The sequence below is a fragment of the Diabrotica undecimpunctata genome, chromosome 2 (assembly GCF_040954645.1).
Source record: "Diabrotica undecimpunctata isolate CICGRU chromosome 2, icDiaUnde3, whole genome shotgun sequence".
NCBI lineage: Eukaryota > Metazoa > Arthropoda > Insecta > Coleoptera > Chrysomelidae > Diabrotica > Diabrotica undecimpunctata.
The window spans coordinates 114,389,831-114,410,992 of record NC_092804.1 but is presented as its reverse complement, the minus strand read 5'-3'; the positions used below and the strand labels follow the sequence as shown (position 1 = coordinate 114,410,992).

Below are 21,162 nucleotides of genomic sequence, written 5' to 3'. Positions count from 1 at the left end.
ATTTCAATAAAGCTGAAGGAAAAATTCAATAAAACAGCCATAAGAGCAGCTAAGATGTACGGAATTGAGCAGTTAAAAAGAAAGATACACAAAGAATGCAGGTGGCGAAAATGAGAATGTTTAGATGGATGAGTGGAGTGACAAAAAGGATAAAATTAAGAATAAGTATATTAGGGGAAGTCTTCTCAAAATGAGAGTGCATTGGTTAAGAAGGTTTGGTCATGTTCAAGATCGAGACATTAATTACCCAATACGAAGAATTGCTGATCTGTGGGTTCCTAAAATAAGTAGGAGAGGAAGACCAAAGAAAACGTGGGAAGATATGCTTAGGCAGGATACAATGTTAAAGGGGATTAATATTTATTACCCAAGATAGAAACTTATGGAGAAATGTAATTTTCATGGATAAGATCTTTAACATGAAAAAATGATGTAATTAATGCATATCTGTTATAGAAATACTCATGGTAAGATAAAAAAAAATTATATATAAAACAATAAACATTGATTGCTGCTTTTATTTTATTAATTAAAACACCCTGTAGATAGTTTAAATTTTTATTTACACCTGTCTTAGTTTATTTTTAATTGTTTGTTTTCACTGTACACGAAAGTATTTTGACAAGCTTGCAATTTTCTTGAAAATAACGTGACATTCAAATACCTCATGAGTAATTGACCTAATTTCTAAAACAGTTACCTTGTAATTGATTTTTTAAGTTATCAGTGAAGTGGTTTCCCTTAACAATGAAGAAGGTTAGTTAAACAGCACATAATATAATTATTTAGTGTGTAATTAGTAGATTTAAACAATGTCAAACATCTTAGGAATATTGGCTATTATAATCTCTCTAACATACAGTTTTTTTATATTTGTATATCCAATTAGAAGAATTTATTTTCTTTTTTATAAGTTATAGTTTTTAACACACTTTTAGTAATCCATAATTATTTATCGGTAACTTCTTAAACGTTGGGCACGGGTACCCAGTAATATTTTTCGTTCTAGTGACTAAGTTGTCAGTTGCGTGCTATTTGTATAATTTTTTTTATGACGCCCACTTGCCTCCTTGCAATTTTTGGATATAGATTATACCGATTTATTCCAACGTTAATATATTTTTTTAATTAAGTCACAAATTTTTTTTAATATGCTCAATTTTTAACTTTTTTAAATATAATTACTTAAATCTTTCAAACCTTTTCAATTTTATGATCGTTGGGTAGTCGTTTTTGCAAAGTTCTAATTTTTTAAGGACTTTTTGAAAAATTTTCAAATGACTATCCTGAGTCGTTGGTAAGGACTAGAATATCCATTTTAATTTGTTTTTCTTCTTATTGTCTCCAACAAAGAAGTTGAAAAAGTAGTTTTTTTTATTTATATATAAGTTAATTATCTCTATTATTGCAAAACTGTACTTTATGAAGCCCTTTTGTTAACACATCTGCCAACTGCAATTTTGTATTTATATAACAAAGTTACATGATATTTGCATTATCACTAACAAAATTATATTTAAGTTCTATATGTTTAATTCCTTTTTTCGTTTTTGGGTTTTTAATAAGAGATATACACCCTTGATTGTCTTCATCCACAGTGAAATTTTGAAATTTTATCTTCATATCAATAAGCAATTTTTTAATCCATAAATACTCTTGTATTGCTACACATAAAGCTACTAATTCTGCTTCTGAACTTAAAAGACTGACACAATTTTGTTTTCGAGCGACGCAAGCAACCGTATTTCCAAAAAGTTTAATTAAGTAACAGCAGTAAGATAAGCTAACAGCAGTTAGATAGTAGCAACAGAGATGGAATGCCTGCGAAGATGCTGCAGAGTAACAAGAATGGATAGGAGAAGTAATGACGAAATAAAGCAAAGAACATCAATAGAAACAGACATACTAACATATATAGAAGAAAAAAGACTAAAGTGGTATGGACATGTAAGAAGAACTAGCGACAGCAGATGGATAAAGAGAATAACCGAATGGAGCCCCATAGGAAGGAGGAAAAGATGACGACCCCGAAACGATGGAGAATGGAACAACAGAGAGAGATGGAAACGGTTGAGCGAGGGAAGGCAGTGAATACTGTAGAATCCCTAAATATATATTAATTAAGTAACCTATAACCGATTTTCTATCTGTTACATCTTCAGCCCAATCAGAACCTATATAACAAACAAAAAGTTTTTCTTGTATATTTCTTTTAAAAGTCAAATTTATATTTATAGTCCCCTTTAAATATCTTAGAATTCTTTTAAGACTTATCCATAACTCACTTCTGGGTTAATCTTGAAATCTGCTTAAATAATTTATTGCATAGCTAATATCAGGTCTAGACCCTAAAATTAGATACATGAAGCATCCTATAAACTGTCGTACTGGATAATTATTACTATCATTGTCTTGATTTGTCAAAATCTTTTGTTTTGGATCTATCGGAATAGGTGATGAATTACAATTTTCAAAATTGAATTTCTTAAGTATTCCTGTTAAGTATCTCCTTTGGTTTTTATTTAAAATACCGTTATCTCTAGCATAATCTATTTATAATCCAAGAAAGTTTTTTAATTCCCCTTTATATTTAATTTCAAATTTTTTAATTAAAATTTCCTTGGGGACCTCAATTCTGTTCAAATCTGGTCCTGTTATTACAATACCATCTACATATATATTAACAAATACATAATCTGTCCATCTTCAAAAACTTTTGTGTACAAACAGTAATCAGCCTCTGATCTTTTGTAGCTTATTTTAAGTAAATATGCATTTATTCTAATATTCCAACATTTTGATCCTTCTTTTAGCCCATAAAGTGATTTATTTAATTTCAGTAGGTACTTTATTTGGTTTACAATTTGTTCTGTCTGGTGGATAAATATATACATTTTCTTTTAGTTCTCCATTAAGGAATACCGTTTTTACATCTAATTGTTTAAAGTAGTATTTATACTAATTTTCAACTGTCAGAATTGTTCTAATTGTAATCATTTTTACCACTGGGGAGTACAAATCTTCATAATCAAAACTCTCTTTGGATTAGTTACACAATGCCAAAAACACAAAATGACCTTCCTCCAAGCCATCAACTATATCTCTCACAATTTTCTGTATAGCTAGTATAGTGCTACACTTTTTTCTAAAGCCATATGGATAACAGTGAAGTATCTTATGTTTTTCTAGATATTCTATCATACGAACATTTAGAATACTCTCAAAAATTTTGCCGAAAATGGGAATGATTGAGATGGAACGATAATTTCCAATTTCATCTAAAGTTCCCTTTTTAAAAACTGGTAGCACTTTTGTTACTAATACATCTGAGAAAATCCCTTCAGTACGACAATTATTATTATAAAGTATAATTAATTTTTCAATAATTATATCGATAGTTTCCACAATTAGTTTTTTGTTTAAGAAATAAAAATCCGTACAGTGTGAATTTTTCAAGCTATGCAAAACATTCATGATTTCAGTCATCTGTGGTGTCACTAACAGGTAATAAAAATAAATACATTTTCATTTGTGGAATTAAAAGAACTTCTAATATGTTTAGCTACTGAAGTTAAGTAATTTTTTAAATCGTTTGATGTAATCGCCCTTGGACAGACTTTTTGAAATTTATTTCTGTAATAATTTATAACTTTCTAACTGCCACGAGATATATTTTCTGAATTGGAAAATAAATGCTCAAAAGCTAGTTTCTTTTTTAATGATATTGTTGATTTGTAGTGCTTCTTAAACTTTTTATGCTCATTATAATCTTTTGTAACATCAGCAATTATCTAGACTGTGGAAAGATTTTCTCGCATTATCTCGGTAATAAATTGAGCTAATTCTGTTGCTGTTGTGAGAGAAAAAACTGACAGCCAGTCAACGTTATTTAACGACTGTTTTAACATCAGGATGCCATTAATTGTTATATGTCTTCTGTATGTATTAGCACTATGACTTTTTTTAGATTTTGTTTTTAAGTAGAAAATCTGAGCAAGATGATCAGAAATACATGGATCCACAATTCCACAACCAACTATCTCACTGCTTATGTTTGTTAAGATGTTATCTAAACAAGTTACTGATCTAGTAGTAAATGCATTAATATTTATGGTTAAGCCAAAAGTAGAAATTAGATCACGGAAATTGTTTAGTTCATTAGAAGCTTTTTGAAATCAATGTTGAAATCTTCAATTAAAATTATTTCTAAAAAATTAGCAGAGTAAAACACTAATAACTTTTAAAATAGGTCTAGAAAACTTAAATTCCCATTTCCGGTCCTATACACTTTTGCTAAAATAGTTTCAATATCTATAATTTCTAATGCACAAAAATTCACCCTCATATTCACATGATATATCAATTAAGCAAACTGGTCGTTTAAAGATTTTATTATCGCTAAAACTTGCATCACCTCCATGTTTCTTTACCTCCCTACAATACAAAGTTGACAAAAAATACCCATCAAGCTTTAATATTGTTAATTCGTTTTCTCTGGGCCAGTGTTCAGGGAAACATAATATTATATTGTATCTTTTATATTTCAAATATTGCAGCGACCTACAACAGGCAGTTTAAAAATATTTTACAGAAGCTAAAAAAAGACCGAATTAGAGTTTTTTCATCAATTGCTGTTGTTATGGTTTTTTTTAACCTATTCTCTATCCTTCCATTGTTGGATGTAGGTCTCCCCCAGTTCTCTCCATCTTTCCCTATCTTGAGCTGTTCTCTGCCATGTGGGACCTCCTTGTTTCCTGATGTCATCTTTCCACCTCATCTGTGGACTGCCTCTTGATCTCTTTGCATTGTATGGACGCCACTTTCCGATGGCATTGTTCCATCGTTCGTTTTGGAGACATTCATTGTGTCCAGCCCATTTCCATTTCAGTTTTGCTGCTTGTTCTATCGCGTCTACTGTCTTTGTTCTGGTTCTGATCCACTGGTTACGTTTTCTATCTTTAAGTGATATACCCAACATTTGTCTCTCCATCGCTCTTTGTGCCTTCCTTATCCTATCCAAATTGGCCTGTGTAAATGTCCATGTCTGTGCTCCGTAGGTGAGCACCGGTATTATACAGGAGTTATATACCTTGCTTCGTAAGTATAGAGGGATTGTTTGATTTCTTAGAACGTAAGAAAGTTTGCCGAACGCTGCCCATCCCATTCTTACTCGGCTCGGTATTTCGGCTGTTTGATTTTCTCTGTTAGCTCTGATTGCTTGTCCTAGATAGATATACGCATTTACCTGTTCTATTTTTTCTGTTTGTATTTTTATTGAGTCTTGGTCTTCCGTGTTTGTCATTTTTGTTGTTATGTATTGATCGTAAATTAAAATAAAATTGAAAATAATTAATTTTTAATATTTTACCTATAAATTAAAACAATAAAAGTTAAAACATTTCTTTCCAGTTACGGCTAGTAATTATTATTTGCATTTTTTGCAATATGAAATTGGATGCAAGCTTACTTAAGCCCAGTATAGTGTTTAACCATAATGATTTAGAGAGAAAGGCTAATGAGAAAGATGCCATAAATGAAGCCCTAGAGAAAATCATTCCTGTACATAATTCGACAGTACCAATGCAGTCAACAACGGAAACAACTCAGTGTGAACCTAAAGAACAAGTGGAACCCAAGCCTAGAATAGCTGATGAGGTAAAGTAGTATTTATTCATGAATGTTATATACATCTGATGATTTTAATTTTTACGTCACGCTTCACTATTATAAATATATGACTTCTGTAGTTAATTGGTGAATTTATCTTTTCTTCTATTAGCACTTCCTTTATGTTTTTCTGATACATTTCTCGCGAAGAATCTATTTCCAATAATGTTTCTTGCTTCTTTAGATATGATTTGTTTTTATATGCAATCTTCTCTCATCTTTCCTCTCTTTACATGTTTCTTTAGCTTCTGATTCAAAGTCATCCACCATCAAGTTCCATCCATTTAATGCTTTGTGCCTTAATAAGTTTAAAAATATTTTCTCTTTTTGTGATGCCTCTTCATGATTGTTACTTTGCTGAAATTTAACATTTCCTAGCTTGATGGTAATTAATTTTTTCTTCATATTTGTGTTAAACACATCGTTTCGTACCATAAGTAATTATTGTTCCGATTGCAACTAAGATTTTGAGTTTTATGTTTTTGTTAAACAGAAAGTTTCGGCAATTTTACATCTTTACGTCTTCTGCCAGTATCTTCATTGACTATCATCCCTTGGTACTTTATGACTAAAGTGTAGGACTTTTTCAAATATTTTATATGTATATGTATTCTTTAGTTCTTATTTATTTTATATTTATTATTATTATATATCATATATACCTCTCAGTGGAGATCCTTACGGTATTTTATTTGCAAAAAATATTGATTTCAATACTGCTAATCTCATGCATCACCAATGAGTTCCTTTCGATTTTGTTTACCAACTTCTTCCATTTTTTTTATTTCTTTCTATCATGTTTTCTTTGTTTTATCTCGCCCACATATTTTCTTTTAATGATTTAATAAAACTTCTCCCAAAATGACGATTTTAATGAAAAATTTTAAAAATTAACATTGTAAATTTTTTCTGTTTTCTTTATAAAAATTACAATAAAGTCATGATTTTTAATATTCTTTATTAACACATCTTTTTAAATTACACTCCTTGTTTAAATTGGCATTGAATTGATCAAATTCTGGATGTTGTCTTGAGGAAAAACTTCTCATTCTTCCATGAACGCCAATTGAAGCTGCTCACGATTTATTGCTTGATTAATCCCAAACATGCTTAATCGGGTTCAAATCTAGGCTTTGAGTTAGCCAATTCATTTTTAGCACGCCGACGGTTTCCAGGTATTGCGTTACCATCCTGGCTACGTGTTGCCGCGCATTGTCTTGCGTGAAAATAAAGTTTTCGCCCACAAACCCAGCAGAAGGCATTGCATGCTCGTATACAATTTTGTTAACGTATCGGTGAGCATTTAACGCTCCTTTATTAACAAACACGAGGTCATTACGGTCTTCGAATAAAATGTCCGCCAAAACATTACAGAGCCTCCTTCAAAAGCAACACGTACTCGACGAGCACAACCAGCATATCGTTCCCCACGTCTTCTGTACGTTTTGATGCGACCGTCTGAGCCACAAAAAAACTTTCTGGGGTCATCACTAAACAAAACATTTTTCTAATCTTTTATCGTCCAGTGCTCGTGGTCTGGAGCAAACTCAAGTCGGCGTTGTCGATGTGCTGTTGTTAACAAAGGTCCTATTGCTGGCAACGAGCCCTTAGACCAAATTCCTTCAACTTTCTTCTCACTGTCAACATTCTTGTCGCGCCTGATCCTGGTCATCGTTTGTAAGATCCAGTCTCTACGAATCGTTGGTATGTTTTTTTTGGACCACACAACTGTCTGGCCACTTCTCTTTGACTCATGCCATTATCAGCAAAGTAACAATTTGAAAAGATAACTCAGCCATATTTTTAAATTTAAAAATTGCACAAGTTCACTCTTTGAACAATTGTACATTAATGAAAGATTTTTTAAAAACACAACAGTCATATTCCAAGAACAACAACGTACAAACAACACGTGTATTCTCCGAAGTCGTAAAACTGATATAGATTTTGCGAACTTATTACCCTTAATTGATCTGTCGGCATTCGGTATCCAGTAGGGGTGCCTAAAAGTGTTTCTGCATTGTGGGAGTTTATTTACAATAGGATAAATTGCATAAACGTAAAATTATTGAAAAATGTGGCCTTTTTTAATGACGCGCAGAATATATATATATATATATATATATATATATATATATATATATATATATATATATATATATATACAAACTAGAAATTCTCACCTTTGTTGTATCATCACTCAAGTACCGCGGTCGTTTAAATATAATAATCAACGCTTTTTAACGACAATGAAGCCGGTTTTACTTAGTAACAAGTTATTTGCTCAACACACACTACACAAAAATGATTATTCCGCTAATAATCTTAATAGTCAATGCAGTGAATTGAAATAAAAAAAGATTATTAGATAAATTCCAGCGTTTAATTAAAAACATATAGCTACTAAAGATGAACTTTATGTTACATCTTTGAAAATGGAACATGGTATAAAAATCAATTATAACTAATGGATTCTTATATTGGTATATGATTAGTATATTGCATTTTGTCCATTGTTTCTCTTTTTTATTTTGCCACGGTATATATGTGTTTTTAACATATACCAGTTGGTAGTAGATGTATTTATTTATAAATAAATTTTTTGTTTAAAATAGTACTACTATTCTGTTCTAGAAATCTAGCCAACAAGATGACGAAAGTAACGAGATATATTCTAAGGAACGCAGACCGTCCCTCGTCGAAAGGTTAATTCACCACAAAGAGATCAAGGACGATAAGGACAATGGCCACGGAGGGAGAGATCCTATTCCATGTACTTGTGGAGTTTTCTTGAGCGGCCAGTTCAAGAAAGGGTCAAAGAAGCAACCAAAGGGGTTGCCGGTCTTGACACAGGAAATGGACACCCCTTTTATGAATAATGCAGTAGGCAACAGACAGTGTACGAACAAGTGCTTAGAATTGGTGAGAACATTATTTTGTTTTTATTGGTTTTATCTTTATAATTGTAAACATAGGCGTAGAAAAATATTATAATATGATCTTAAAAGAACTTATAATTATTAATATAAAACAGTTACATCGCTTAGTTTTCAAAAGTAGATACGCTTTTATATACCTATAGCGTTAACATAACTACATTTTTAAATATTCCGTTATACTTCACAGTTTTGCCAATTGTTCTGCTTCTTTCAGTTATACCAACGAATAGATTATAATACAATATTAAATTTATAACCTAAATATTCAAGATTTTTTTTATGCTGGTTGAAAGTACATTTTCCCTTTATTAATGACATCTACATATCGTGTGATTGTCTATCCGTCTTCCTCACTATGTGCCTACCTATCTGGCTGTACCATAACTCTTGAAGTTAAAGTCCTAGGCATGAAAGTTGGCACATGTAAAGAATCCAGATGATATGCAGTATTGAAACTTAAATATATAGTTATATAGTGCCAAAAGGTAAAAGAATGCATATTATCATCCATATGCATTTTATGCTATAGCATAAAATTGCATTAGATCGACAGACGGTAAATTGCTAGTATGCTGCAGGTTAAAATTAGTCGATTCACACATAATTCACAGTTGGATTTTTTGATACTCTATTGTATCGTGAAATTCGATGTTATTGATTATTTGTAATACATGGCCATATTTCCAAAGAAGCCATTTTTCTTGTTGAAGCGAAGCTTCTATACTGGCGTTGTATTACTTCTTTCTCTATAGTAGAATGCCGAGGCCAGTGTCACGGAACTAGCGCAACGACATGTCATCACGGAACTAGCGCCACGCCAAGGCGTCACAGAACTAGCGCCACGAAAAGGCGTCACGGAACTAGTGTCACGAGAAGACGTCACGGAACTAGCGCCACGAGAAGGTATTACGGGGTAGCGTCACGAAATAGCGGTTCTTCACCTCAAATCACTACTCTCGATTAATTCGTTTCTAATTATCACATATTTATTCGAAGCAGGTTTAAATTAAAAACTGCATAAAAAATAACTGAGAAAATATAGACATTAAATATAGAAAATATGACAAAAGTCATAAAATTAAATGCCATCCAATTAATAACAATATTGAATCATCTATTAAAATGCTTATGACACTTCTCGTTTTAAAATAATTTCATATAAATACAATTATATTTTTGTACTTCGCGCTAGTCTACTGTACCGCTTACTGTACCTATCACTTTTTTTCTAAAAAGGAAATTGTCGTATTCTGTTTTTTACATTTTAAATTTATATCTTAATATTCGTGTGGGTACCCGTTTTAAAAACTAAAACTAAAGAAAGCGGTAACTATTGAAATATCTCAATAAGCCATGAAATACTATTTTATATCAAGAAACAGGAAATACTTCAAGATTTTTTTTTAAATTACACCTTTTTATGAAGCATGACTGACCGAGTTACAAATGAGGAGGTCCTCAGAAGAATGAATAAGAACCGAGAGGTAACTGACCACCATCAAATCTCGAAAGTTATAGTTCTTCGGACATATTAAGCGAAATGAAATAAAAATTATAATAATAAAAATATTTGGAGAACGAGGTCTAGGAAGAAGAAGAACATCTTGGTTAAAGAACCTCAGAATCTGGTTCAATACAACATATGTGCAGCTTTTCCGCGCTGCTGTAGATAAAATAAAGATTGCCATGATGATCGCCAGCATTCGTAACGGATAGGCACATCAAGAAGAAGAAGAGTGAAGCATGAAGCAGTATATTAACAGTTAATATAATAATTTGATCCAAAAGTGTTTATTAATATCTTTAAAAATCATTTGATTGGCAATTGAATTACTTTCTGAGTATATTGGCCAAAACTCCCTAAATTACTGTAACAAAAATCTTTCCGGTGATAAATTTTTGAAGTATTTGGTATTTAATTTTACAGAAAAAAATATTCCTGCTATAAATAAAAATTGGAATACCGTTCTAACATGTCGAAAACCTCTACCTCGTTTGTTAATGCTTTTTAGTAAGTATTTATGACTGTTCTCTATGACTATGACTTAACAATAGTCCTCTTCTTTTTCTTCTTCTTTTTCTTTTTATGTAGACATGACTTTATGTGTTTTTTAATGTGCCTTCAGTAAGTTGTCGTTTAATTCTTTTTAGTGGTCTTCCTACTGATCGTCTTATCCGGTCCTTGATGTTCTCCACCTTGCATATACGTCATATATCTGTACCCCTAGCTCTGTCCCATAGTGTCTTACCAATCAAACAAAGAGTTTTCATTTCTGCTGTTTCTAACATTCTTTTTATCCTCTCTGTGCCAGGTCATGTTTTGTAAATTCTGCCTTTCATTTCTTTCCCGATATTTTTATTTCTCCATATTGTTTCATTAAGGCAACCTGTGGCTCTATTTGCTATATTCATTTGATCTTTAACTTCTTCTTTCGAGCTTTCCGTAGCTAGATAGTCTGATGCCTAGATATTTAAACTCCATCACTTGTTCTATTATCTGACCTTTCAGCTCCAATTTACATCTTAGTATTGTTCTGAAGCTATTTTCTTGTGGCATTTTAAAGTAATTACAGATTATGTTAAGTTATTTTTCTTCCATTTGGCATCCGTTTTAGTTCTTCTTTAGTATTTCTTTTATTATTTCATCCATCAGCACTTTGAATAATAGAGAAATTAAGGAATCTCCCTGTCTTATCCCGTTGCCAGATTCAATTCAATTCTTCAATTAGGTCAGTTAGTTCTTCTTCTACTTTTACTTATTGTGTTGTTTTGCTAGATATTTTCAATCGTTTTGAATATTACTAGAGGTATCTTTCTTGCGTACAATAAGTGGATAACGTCCTTTAATTTGACTCTTAATTTTAATTTCTTAAGATCCAAACACAGATATAGCGTATGTGCATGATCTTCCCGACCTAAAACCTTGTTCTTCTTCTGCTAGTGTTATAATTTTATTCACTGTATTTTTTATGCTGCTAGTGTTATAATTGTATTCAGTTTATTTGTTACGACTTTGGTTGTTAATTTTAGTGTTGTGTTTAGAGTCCCATTTGTCTCCCTTTTTGAAAAGAGGTGATTGGGGGGAAGAGGAGAGATGCTTGCTCTCCATTCTTGTGGTATTATGTTTTGTTCTATTATATTTTGAGCTTCCTTTACCTCTTCCTCTTCAATATTTATTTCTTCATTCGTCGTCACTTCTTTTGTTAGTGGTTCATTATCGTCACCTTCAGCAACTAGGGATCGAAAGTAGTCTATCCAGGTTTTCATTGAATGTGTTTCGTTTTTATTAGTTCGTTCATTTCTTTCTTTTGCTCTCTGATTATTCAACAATATTCCTCAAATATATGAATAAAATTTCCAGAACATTTTTCTGCAGCTCAAATATTGTAAGACAGTCTATGCCTCAGAAACACAATGCTTTCACAGTATTTGTACTTGAATTTGTAAGCGACATCACCTTTCAAGCGATTTCAAGGTTATAGCCTATCGTAAGACATGTCCATATAAAGGCTTTCCTGAAAAAATTATTTTTCATATGAAAATGCACCATTTATAAATTATTGAATTGTTTTCGTTTATGATCGTCACAGTAGACGGCACTTTTATTATATTAGCTGCTACGTGCTACGTTTTGTCGACTTCTGTGTTTACTGTTAATGGTTTTGGCTTTGACAACCTTCTCTAATATTTAAGTCACTGGGAATCCCAAATAATGTATTATCTTAATATTTCATACTTTTTCGATATATTGTATTATTCAAAATGTAAAACAGTGCCAATAAAGCTTACCTAACTTAATCAAACCTATCATAACTCTTGTAACAAAACAGTAATTTTTTAGTAAAAGTAGGCAACAATCAAATGGTAAAATGTTCAATAAAAATTTGTTAATTTGTATAGGTATTTCATAAGAAAACATATTTTCTATAACTATGGCAACTCTGGCTAGAAAAATCTTTATTACTCATACGATACGACAAAGTTGTCATCACTGTTATTTCTTGTCGTATCATGGCAGTGGCTTTTAAAAACAAGACATATTTTAAATGGATAGGTAATACATTGAAATGCATTGTAAATTAACTACTGATATAAATTTCAGGTTCGTCCATTACCTATTTTGCGTTCGTTCGCGTATCCTTCCTAGTTTAATGCAACGATCTGATTCTATTTAATGATGTCAAACTCGAGCACCATATTTTTATTTTGTTTGAATGTTTCGCTATCAAATCACCTACCTTCCATTTTTATATCTACTTCATTTATTATAATTTTAATAAATGTACTGCTAATATATCTGCCATACACAATAATTGCAATGCAATTATTCAAACCCTTTTAACTTTTATTTTGTTTACCGTCATCGTCCTCATTTTCTTTGTTTTTCGCTCTATGTGATTTGATGTCTTAATTGTCCGTACCTACTTATTAGTATGTTTGTATCTGTACCATATTTTTTTCTGTCTGATTGTACTATTAATTTTACAAATATACACAACAGACAACAATTTCTTTGTGCTTACATTTGCTCGTCTTTGATATTTAGTACCTACTACTTTTTATCTGTTAAGTGGGGCGGCCGTAGCTCAGCGGCCAACATACTGATTCGATTCTCAGCGCCAACAACGGCATTTTCATGTCTAAAAATATTGACGAGCCATTCCCGTTTTTCGGAGAATACGTAAAGCCGTCGGTCCACCTAGACTAGTGTGCATCAACACTAATTACCTGGGGTTAAAGATGCAATTGGAACCGGACCAATCCGAAAGGATCTCCCCGTAAAAATGCCATACGATATTATTATTATTTACCTGGTAAATGTCAAATTGTGTCAATTTTGGTTTCCATTTTATAACGAAAGATTTGTCCTTTGGATCTCTTTAAGGAATTGTAATCAGAAGAAATCCAAAAAATTAATAAAAACATTTTCAGTATCTTGAAGCTATTGTTCAACTTAACCGGTAAAGATTCATAATTGCTAGATATTTTATTAGACTTTCCAACAGGCAACCTCTTTTTGGATACATGTCACCTATTGGGCGATTTTAGAAACATAAATTAATACCCATTTACGAACCACTTGAGGCCTTTAAGAACATAGAGTCGATTTCCCATATTATCATAGTATCCACAAAAAGTAAACATTGGAAATGCCAGCCACTGAAACCCATAGTGTTTATCTAAACATCTATTTTTGCATTTGTAAGCCAATAATCAATTTTATATAATTATATTTAATCAAAATTTTCTACTAATGAAACGGCAGTTCGCATAGATACTGTAGCAGTTAGAAATAGTTTCAAAACAGATTTTAAATTTAAATTTTCAATTATTGTAAGAAAGAATCAAGAATAAATATTTACTGCACCTGTTATATTTGTATTTTCACCTAGAGCACGCCATTGGCCTGCTCCCCCAATTCAGAACTAACCACCAAATCTGAGCGAAGCGATTTCTCATACTTAACCGGTTAAGCATGATTGCCGGGGTGGAAAATGTATGTACCCACCTTCAATTTGAGTTAAGGGAAGTTACACCCCGATGTAATTAGGTATTTAAATTGTCTGGTGGAATGGACGAACAGGTTTCTATGCTGTTGGTCGGTTGTGATTTAAATTTTTTGTCATAAGTACCTTGTGTAGGTGGGTTGGTATTGTCTGTAATTTTATTTTGATTAGGGTCCATTCCTTCATTGTACTTGATACCAAACCGTGATGACCGTGTGAATCTGTATGGTTAAAATAAGGGTGAGTAGCCACAATAGAAGCGGTATTTTTAATATAATAAAAATTAATCACACAAAATATCACACAAACTTTTTATTGTCGTTTAAATTGTACTCGTTTTAAAGTTTTACTTTAAATTAAAAGATATTTTGACATTTATAAAGATTTTTCCTTACTTAAACCTATATTCTCCAGGTATTCAGCGGTTTAAATAATACTTAAATACCTTTTACAATATGTCTCAGAAAGTTGGCACCATATGAAAAAATAAGCAAAAATTTATCGTATAAAAAGTTCTGCATGGTCTAAAGCCTAAAATGACATTATTTTAATTATATACAATATTTAAAAAAAATTAATCTTGCGCAAAACTTTATTTTGGCCAATATCGAAAATATTAGTTATTAAGCAAAGTTGATTACACCTCAAAACATGTTGCATTGAATTTTTTCTTTGCGATATATATCTCTAAAACATCAATTTGTAGCTGTAAAAAAACTTTTAAAGAATACCATTTTGTCCCAAAATGATCAATAACATGATTTTCCACATGGTTTTAAGTTAAAAGATATATACTACATACATCATCATCAACCTGTATGCGTCTACTGGTCAACATAGGTCTCCCTATGTCACGAGAAAGTCACGAGAAACTAACTCACTACCTTTTTTCTGAATATTAATGTTTTCGCTCCATAAGTGAGTACAATGATGTTCCTTTTGCTGATGTTCCAGGGAAAATGAATCAATCACTGACCTCCGCAGATTTCAGGGGTTTCCTGACCCGGGAAACTAGTACCTGCTTAGGGTCTCTTATCCAGGGTCACGGATGAAGTCCATATTGGCAGCTACGGAGGAGAAGAATACCTTCGGTACGGCGTGGATGGCGGAAGTGGCAATCTCCTGATTTTAGGGATTGTATAGAATCACACCCGCTCGGCAAGCTTGGCGTTTTAAATATGCTAAAACCTCCCAAGTTGAAGATGTCGAGTATCAATACGAAATTACCCCAGGTGAGTAGAGTTATACACTCAGAATCTCACACTGAGCAATCAGTCAGCCTCATGGATTCTGGGGGAGGCAAATATTCGACTGAATCTTTGCCTCCCCAGACCGGTCTTTGCCGGCCATTTACAATATAAGAAATATGAGTACCCAAGAACACCTTGCCGAACTAGAACAAGAGCTCTCAAATATCAAATGAGATATAATTGGACTGTGCGAAACTCGCTTACCAGGAGAAGCATGTACCATCTTAAAATCTGGTCAACAGCTATACCAGAAAAACTCCGTAGAAAATCATCACATAGGCGGTGTAGCGTTCCTGATAAAAAACGAGCTTCCTATAAAGTAAGGAACTTAACAGCAAGGAACCAAGAAAAATCGCACTTCGTAATAATCACAGGAGATTTTAATGCAAAAAAATTGGAACAAAAGAAGAGGGTGACACACAATATATCGGTCGTTTTGGGCTGGACAACAGGAACGGAAGGGGTGAGATGTTGTACAACTACTTAAACAACGAAAATTTATTTTATCTCAACACTTTCTTTAAAAAATCTAAACAACGTAAATGGACGTGGATCAGCTCAGACAAGAAAACTAAGTACGAAATAGACTGCATACTCTCCAATAACAAAAACATGCACCGACGTGACAGTACTAAACAAATTCTATACCGGGAGTGACCATAGATTGGTTAGAGCGAATATTAAAATACAGAGGAGAGTAGAACGAAACAAACTTATTAAACGAGAACGATACCCAACCACCGATGTCTTGTTTCAAAAACAAACGGAATACCAAAAAGAGCTAAGCACAAGACTAAAATCAATAAAGACACTGAAACAAATGGATATAAACGGACTAGCCAATAAAATAAAAGTAACTGTAACAACATCGGTTAAGAAAATATGATCAAATACGAAAACAGCCAAAACATCTAAACTCCAACCTAATACAATTAAACTACTCCAAGAAAGACGAAACAGAACAGATCGAACTTCGGACAGCTTCAAAAGTTTAAACAAAAACGTGAAGAAAGAAATTAGGAACGATCAAAGAAACTATATAGAAAGAAAAACGAATAAATGTCCGGGAGAGGATAAAATTACATTTGAAATGTTGAAAATTGGTGGCAGAAAAATGGAACAGGTATTAAATATTTTATTTAATAAAGTAATTGATGAAGAAAAGATTCCTCAAGAATGGCACAACTCAGAATTCATTCTACTATTCAAGAAAGGAGACAAAGCAAACATCGAGAATTACCGACCAATATCCTTGCTATCACATCTGTATAAATTACTAACTAAAATCATAACCAACCGCCTAATACATAAGCTCGATTTCTATCAACCTATCGAGCAGGCTGGATTCAGAAAACATTTTAATACCATAGACCACTTGCAACCGTAAGAACACTGATAGAAAAATGCACCGAGTATAATGTTCCCATTCATATGGTGTTCGTCGATTTCCATAAAGCATTTGATTCGATCGAATTATGGGGCAGTGATTGAATTTTTGAAAAAAACTTTATATACTTGGGATCCCTAGTCACGTCTGATAATAACGTTACGGAGGAAGTGAAGAGGCGAATATTTATTGCAAATAAATGTTACCATGGCTTAATTAGACACCTAAGATCAGATAACGTCGCAAGAAAGACAAAATGCCAAATATATAAAACCCTAATAAGACCGGTACTCACATATGGCTCAGAAACCTGGACACTTACTAAAAGAGAGGAAACGTTGTTAGCCACCTTCGAAAGAAAAATCTTGCGACACATATACAAGGGCACAAAAGAAAACGGAATATGGCGAAGACGATACAACTCTGAACTATACAAAATATACCAGGATCCGGATATTATAACATTCATCAAAATAGGACGGCTGCGTTGGATAGGACATGTAGAAAGAATGGAAGAAGGCGAAATACCAAACAAACTATTCAAACAGATGCCAGTAGGAAAAAGAACAAGAGGAAGACCGAAACTGAGATACTTAGAACAAATAGAAAATGATATAACAACCTTAAAAATAAAAAACTGGAGAAAAAAAGCACGAAACAGATCGGAATGGAGAAGAATCCTAGAAAAGGCCAAGACCCAAAAAGGGTTGTCGAGCCAGTGATGATGATGATTGAATTTTTAGAAAATGCACTTATAGATTCAAGATACACTAACATAATTAAAAACATATATGAAAATACAACCATGCAGATAAAGCTGGACGAAAACATAAAAAATAATCCCATAAGACTACAACAAGGAGTAAGACAAGGAGACACCATCACTCCCAAACTATTTACCCTTGCTCTAGAAGACATTTTTAAGAAACTGGAATGGAACAGCAAGGGTATCAACGTCGACGGATCATACTTAAACCATTTGAGATTCGCAGATGACATAGTTTTAATAGCCGATAATATCCAAGAACTAAATGATATGTTACAACAATTAAATGCAGTTTCAGGAGCGGTAGGCTTAAAAATGAACTACAGTAAAACAAAAATACTGAGTCGAGACAAATATTCTTCTTCTTCAGTGCCTTATCCGGTCCGGATGTTGGCGATCATCAAGGCTATCATGGTTTTGTTGACTGCTCTGCGAAACAGCTCCGCTGAGGCCATCCCAAACCATTGTCGGAGATTTTTCAACCACGAGATACGACGGCGTCCCGGTCCTCTTCTGCCAAATACTTTACCCTGCATAACAAGTTGAAGAATTCGATATTTTTCTTCGTTCCGCATCACGTGGCCGAGACAAATATAACAATACAAAATCATACCATAGAAAATGTTGAACATTATGTATATCTAGATCATGTTATCAAACTAGGAAAACCAAACCAAGATGCTGAAATTAAAAGAAGAACACAACTGGCATGGGGCGCTTTCGGCAAACTAGCATATATGTTGAAAAACACCTCCATTCCTGTAAACTTAAAGAAAAAGGTGTATATCACATGCAGGTGTATAACAGTTTGTACCTACGGCTTGGAGACAGTATCCCTTACCAAAAAATCTGCTAAAAAATTAGAAACAATGCAAAGAGCAATGGAACGAATCATGCTTGGAATATCACTAAGAGAAGATTCGAAACACCGAGATAAGACGTAAAACGAAGATTAGAGATATTGTGGAAGAACTTACAAAATTGAAATGGCGCTGGGCAGGTCACGTAGCCCGATATAATGACAACAGGTGGACACGGAAAATTCTAGAATGGAGACCAAGGACGACAACAAGAAGCATGGGAAGACCTCAAAAAAGATGAGTAGATGACATAAGAGCAGTGGCAGGCAAACAGTGGATTAGATTGCCGCAAGATAGAGAAAGATGGAAGCAATTGGGAGAGACCTACATTCAAGAGTGGATGGAAAATGGTTGACAAAGAGAGTTGCTTTTGCGACATCTGGGTAGGTCCGATTTAAATACATAGTTTAATTTACCAAACGTTGCCCAGGCCAATCCTATGCGACTTGGGAGCTCTCATGTCTGCTTATCTCTTCCCACCGAATTTTATGTCCTAAGTAGTTATACGATGTAATCTGCACAATATCCATTCCATCAACAGCAATATTTCGATTTAGCACCAGATTAGTCATTATTTACGTGTTGTTTATATTAATCTTTAGTCCGACTTCCAAGGAAGCGTGATATAAGTTTTCAAATAATACTACTGCATCATCATAGATTTGTAGAAACGGTGTCTCCTTGCCATACTCCTCGCTGTATACAGAATTTATTTGTTTCTTGTTCAGATAGTCTTACGCTAGCTGTGGAATTTTGGTAGATATATTTGATTATGTTAGTGTAGCGATGGTCTATTCGGCATTCTGTCAATGCTTTTAACATTTTCTGATGGCTTATGGTATCGAATCATTTCTCGTAGTCTACAAAGATCAGTGCCAATGGTTTGATGTATTCTGCAGACTTCTCTATCAGGTTCTCTATCACAAGTAAATGGTTGTTAGTGCTGTATCTCGATGTAAATCCAGCTTGTTCTCTAGGCTGATAGAAGTCTAACTTAGCGTCCAGTCTTTTTTTGATAATTTTTGTGAAATATGTGTTAAAGCAAACTAATAGGACGGTAGTTTTTTAGATCTGTTTTGTCTCATTACTTGTGTAATAAACTAATAACTGCATTATTCCATTAAGAAAGAGTTTTTCCTTGGTAGATACATTCAGTGAAAAGGTTGGCCAAAGCCTGGATAAATTTATCACCACCTAGTTTGATCGCTTCGATCACTACTCCGCCATCGACAGGGGGTTTGTAATTTTTCATTTCTAAAAGTGCCGTTTTGATTTCGTATGGCATTAATTCTGATCCCTGGTTTGTGATTTTGGGCAAGGGCTGATCTTGCCTTTCGTCGGTGCTCTCATACATTTCGCGATAAAAGGATTCGACAACCTCAAGGATTTTGGTTTTATCCGTAGTAATGTTTCCGTCTTTGTTTTTTATTTTGTACATATTTTTGTTACCTATGATTTTTGTATTTCACCTTAAAACTTTTAAACTTTTGTTTTCTTGAATTAATTAAGTTATTTCTCTTGTGTTGCTTTCTCTTACGTCTTTTCAGGTTGACCGGTGGATATATACTGGGTTGGGATAAAGAATCTCTTTGAAACAAAAAAGAAGAAATACAAGAAACTTTGCATGCAAATACAACGATACATAACGCATCTACTACTCTAACTGTTAAAAGCTCTTTTAACGAATCTAACGAGTTTTAACGAATCATGAAAATTGAATGTATGTTGTATCTCTTAGTTCTTATATCCTTTCTAGCAATGAAATATATAGAGAATCTGAACCTAACTGTTGCTGTTTAAAAAAATTTAGTATCGCCGTTATTATATTTTAATGTAAACTAATCAACAGAAATATTTTAAATTAACTAATAATAAATATTGTTTCAGATCATCAAACACCTGCCGAAGAGTAGTGAAATTATATGCGCCACGGTTGACAGAGAACACGTCTTCAAGGAGAGAGCATACTTGTTCATCAAAAACCACAGTGACAAATGGCACGGAACAAATCTTTCAGCCGGCAGAGAATTCTGTTGCAAAGATAATATCCCCTACAAATGTCCTGTTAGTTAATTTATTTGTAAATTTGACCACTTTTTATAATTTTCACTTTTGTAAAGATTTTTACTTTTAAATATAAAATTGAATTACTAAGAGATGAAAGATATTTATTGTTTTCAATTTTTTTAACGAGTATCTATTTTTTTCAGTTTTAAATCATTATATTAAAACGTGGATAAAAAATGTAAAATATTTAAAACCATAATTTAACGAAATATATGACAAAATAATACGATTTGTAAAAACGACATTAAATTGGTCTGCAGAGTACAAATCCAAGGTGTCTTTTGCTTTGAAATGCCTGTTGTTTTATTAAAAAGGAAGAAAATTGGATTTCTGAATTGAATTCGAGCTTCCCTAGTAGTGTCGCTTCATGGTCAGGCAACAACTGTCTTACAATCTGTTCTCCAGGATGCACCTAGTTATACCTTTCTCGTTTAAGCTTTAGAGATAAGATATGACCAGCAGTGTCTAAAGAAGGTTTTCCAAAGTCAGCTAAAAGTTCGATATCAAAAACATAAAAAACCCTGCAAAAATTTGAAGCCGATAATAAAAAATGATTGCAGCTGGCGTACCCTCAGGCACCTAAAAATTTTCTAGAACAAATTTGTATGCAGTCATTCATAGATGGACTACAGGATGTTGAAATTAAACCAGCTCTTCGGTTACAGCATTACAAAACGCTAGATGGAGTTTTTGGGCCTATTAATGTTTCTTTTGTCCCT

The 21,162-nt window shown here is 33.0% G+C and overlaps 1 protein-coding gene across 1 annotated transcript; it reads left to right on the top strand.

The window, feature by feature from the left end:
- The first annotated feature begins 615 nt into the window (after positions 1–615).
- Positions 616–20,532, top strand: Fcp3C (Follicle cell protein 3C). The gene is made up of 4 exons (XM_072521419.1): positions 616–756; positions 5,410–5,655; positions 8,302–8,589; positions 20,264–20,532. The coding sequence occupies exons 1-4, from the start codon at positions 748–750 to the stop codon at positions 20,447–20,449; spliced, it is 729 nt and encodes a 242-aa protein (XP_072377520.1). The 5' UTR covers positions 616–747; the 3' UTR covers positions 20,450–20,532.
- The last annotated feature ends 630 nt before the right edge of the window (positions 20,533–21,162 follow it).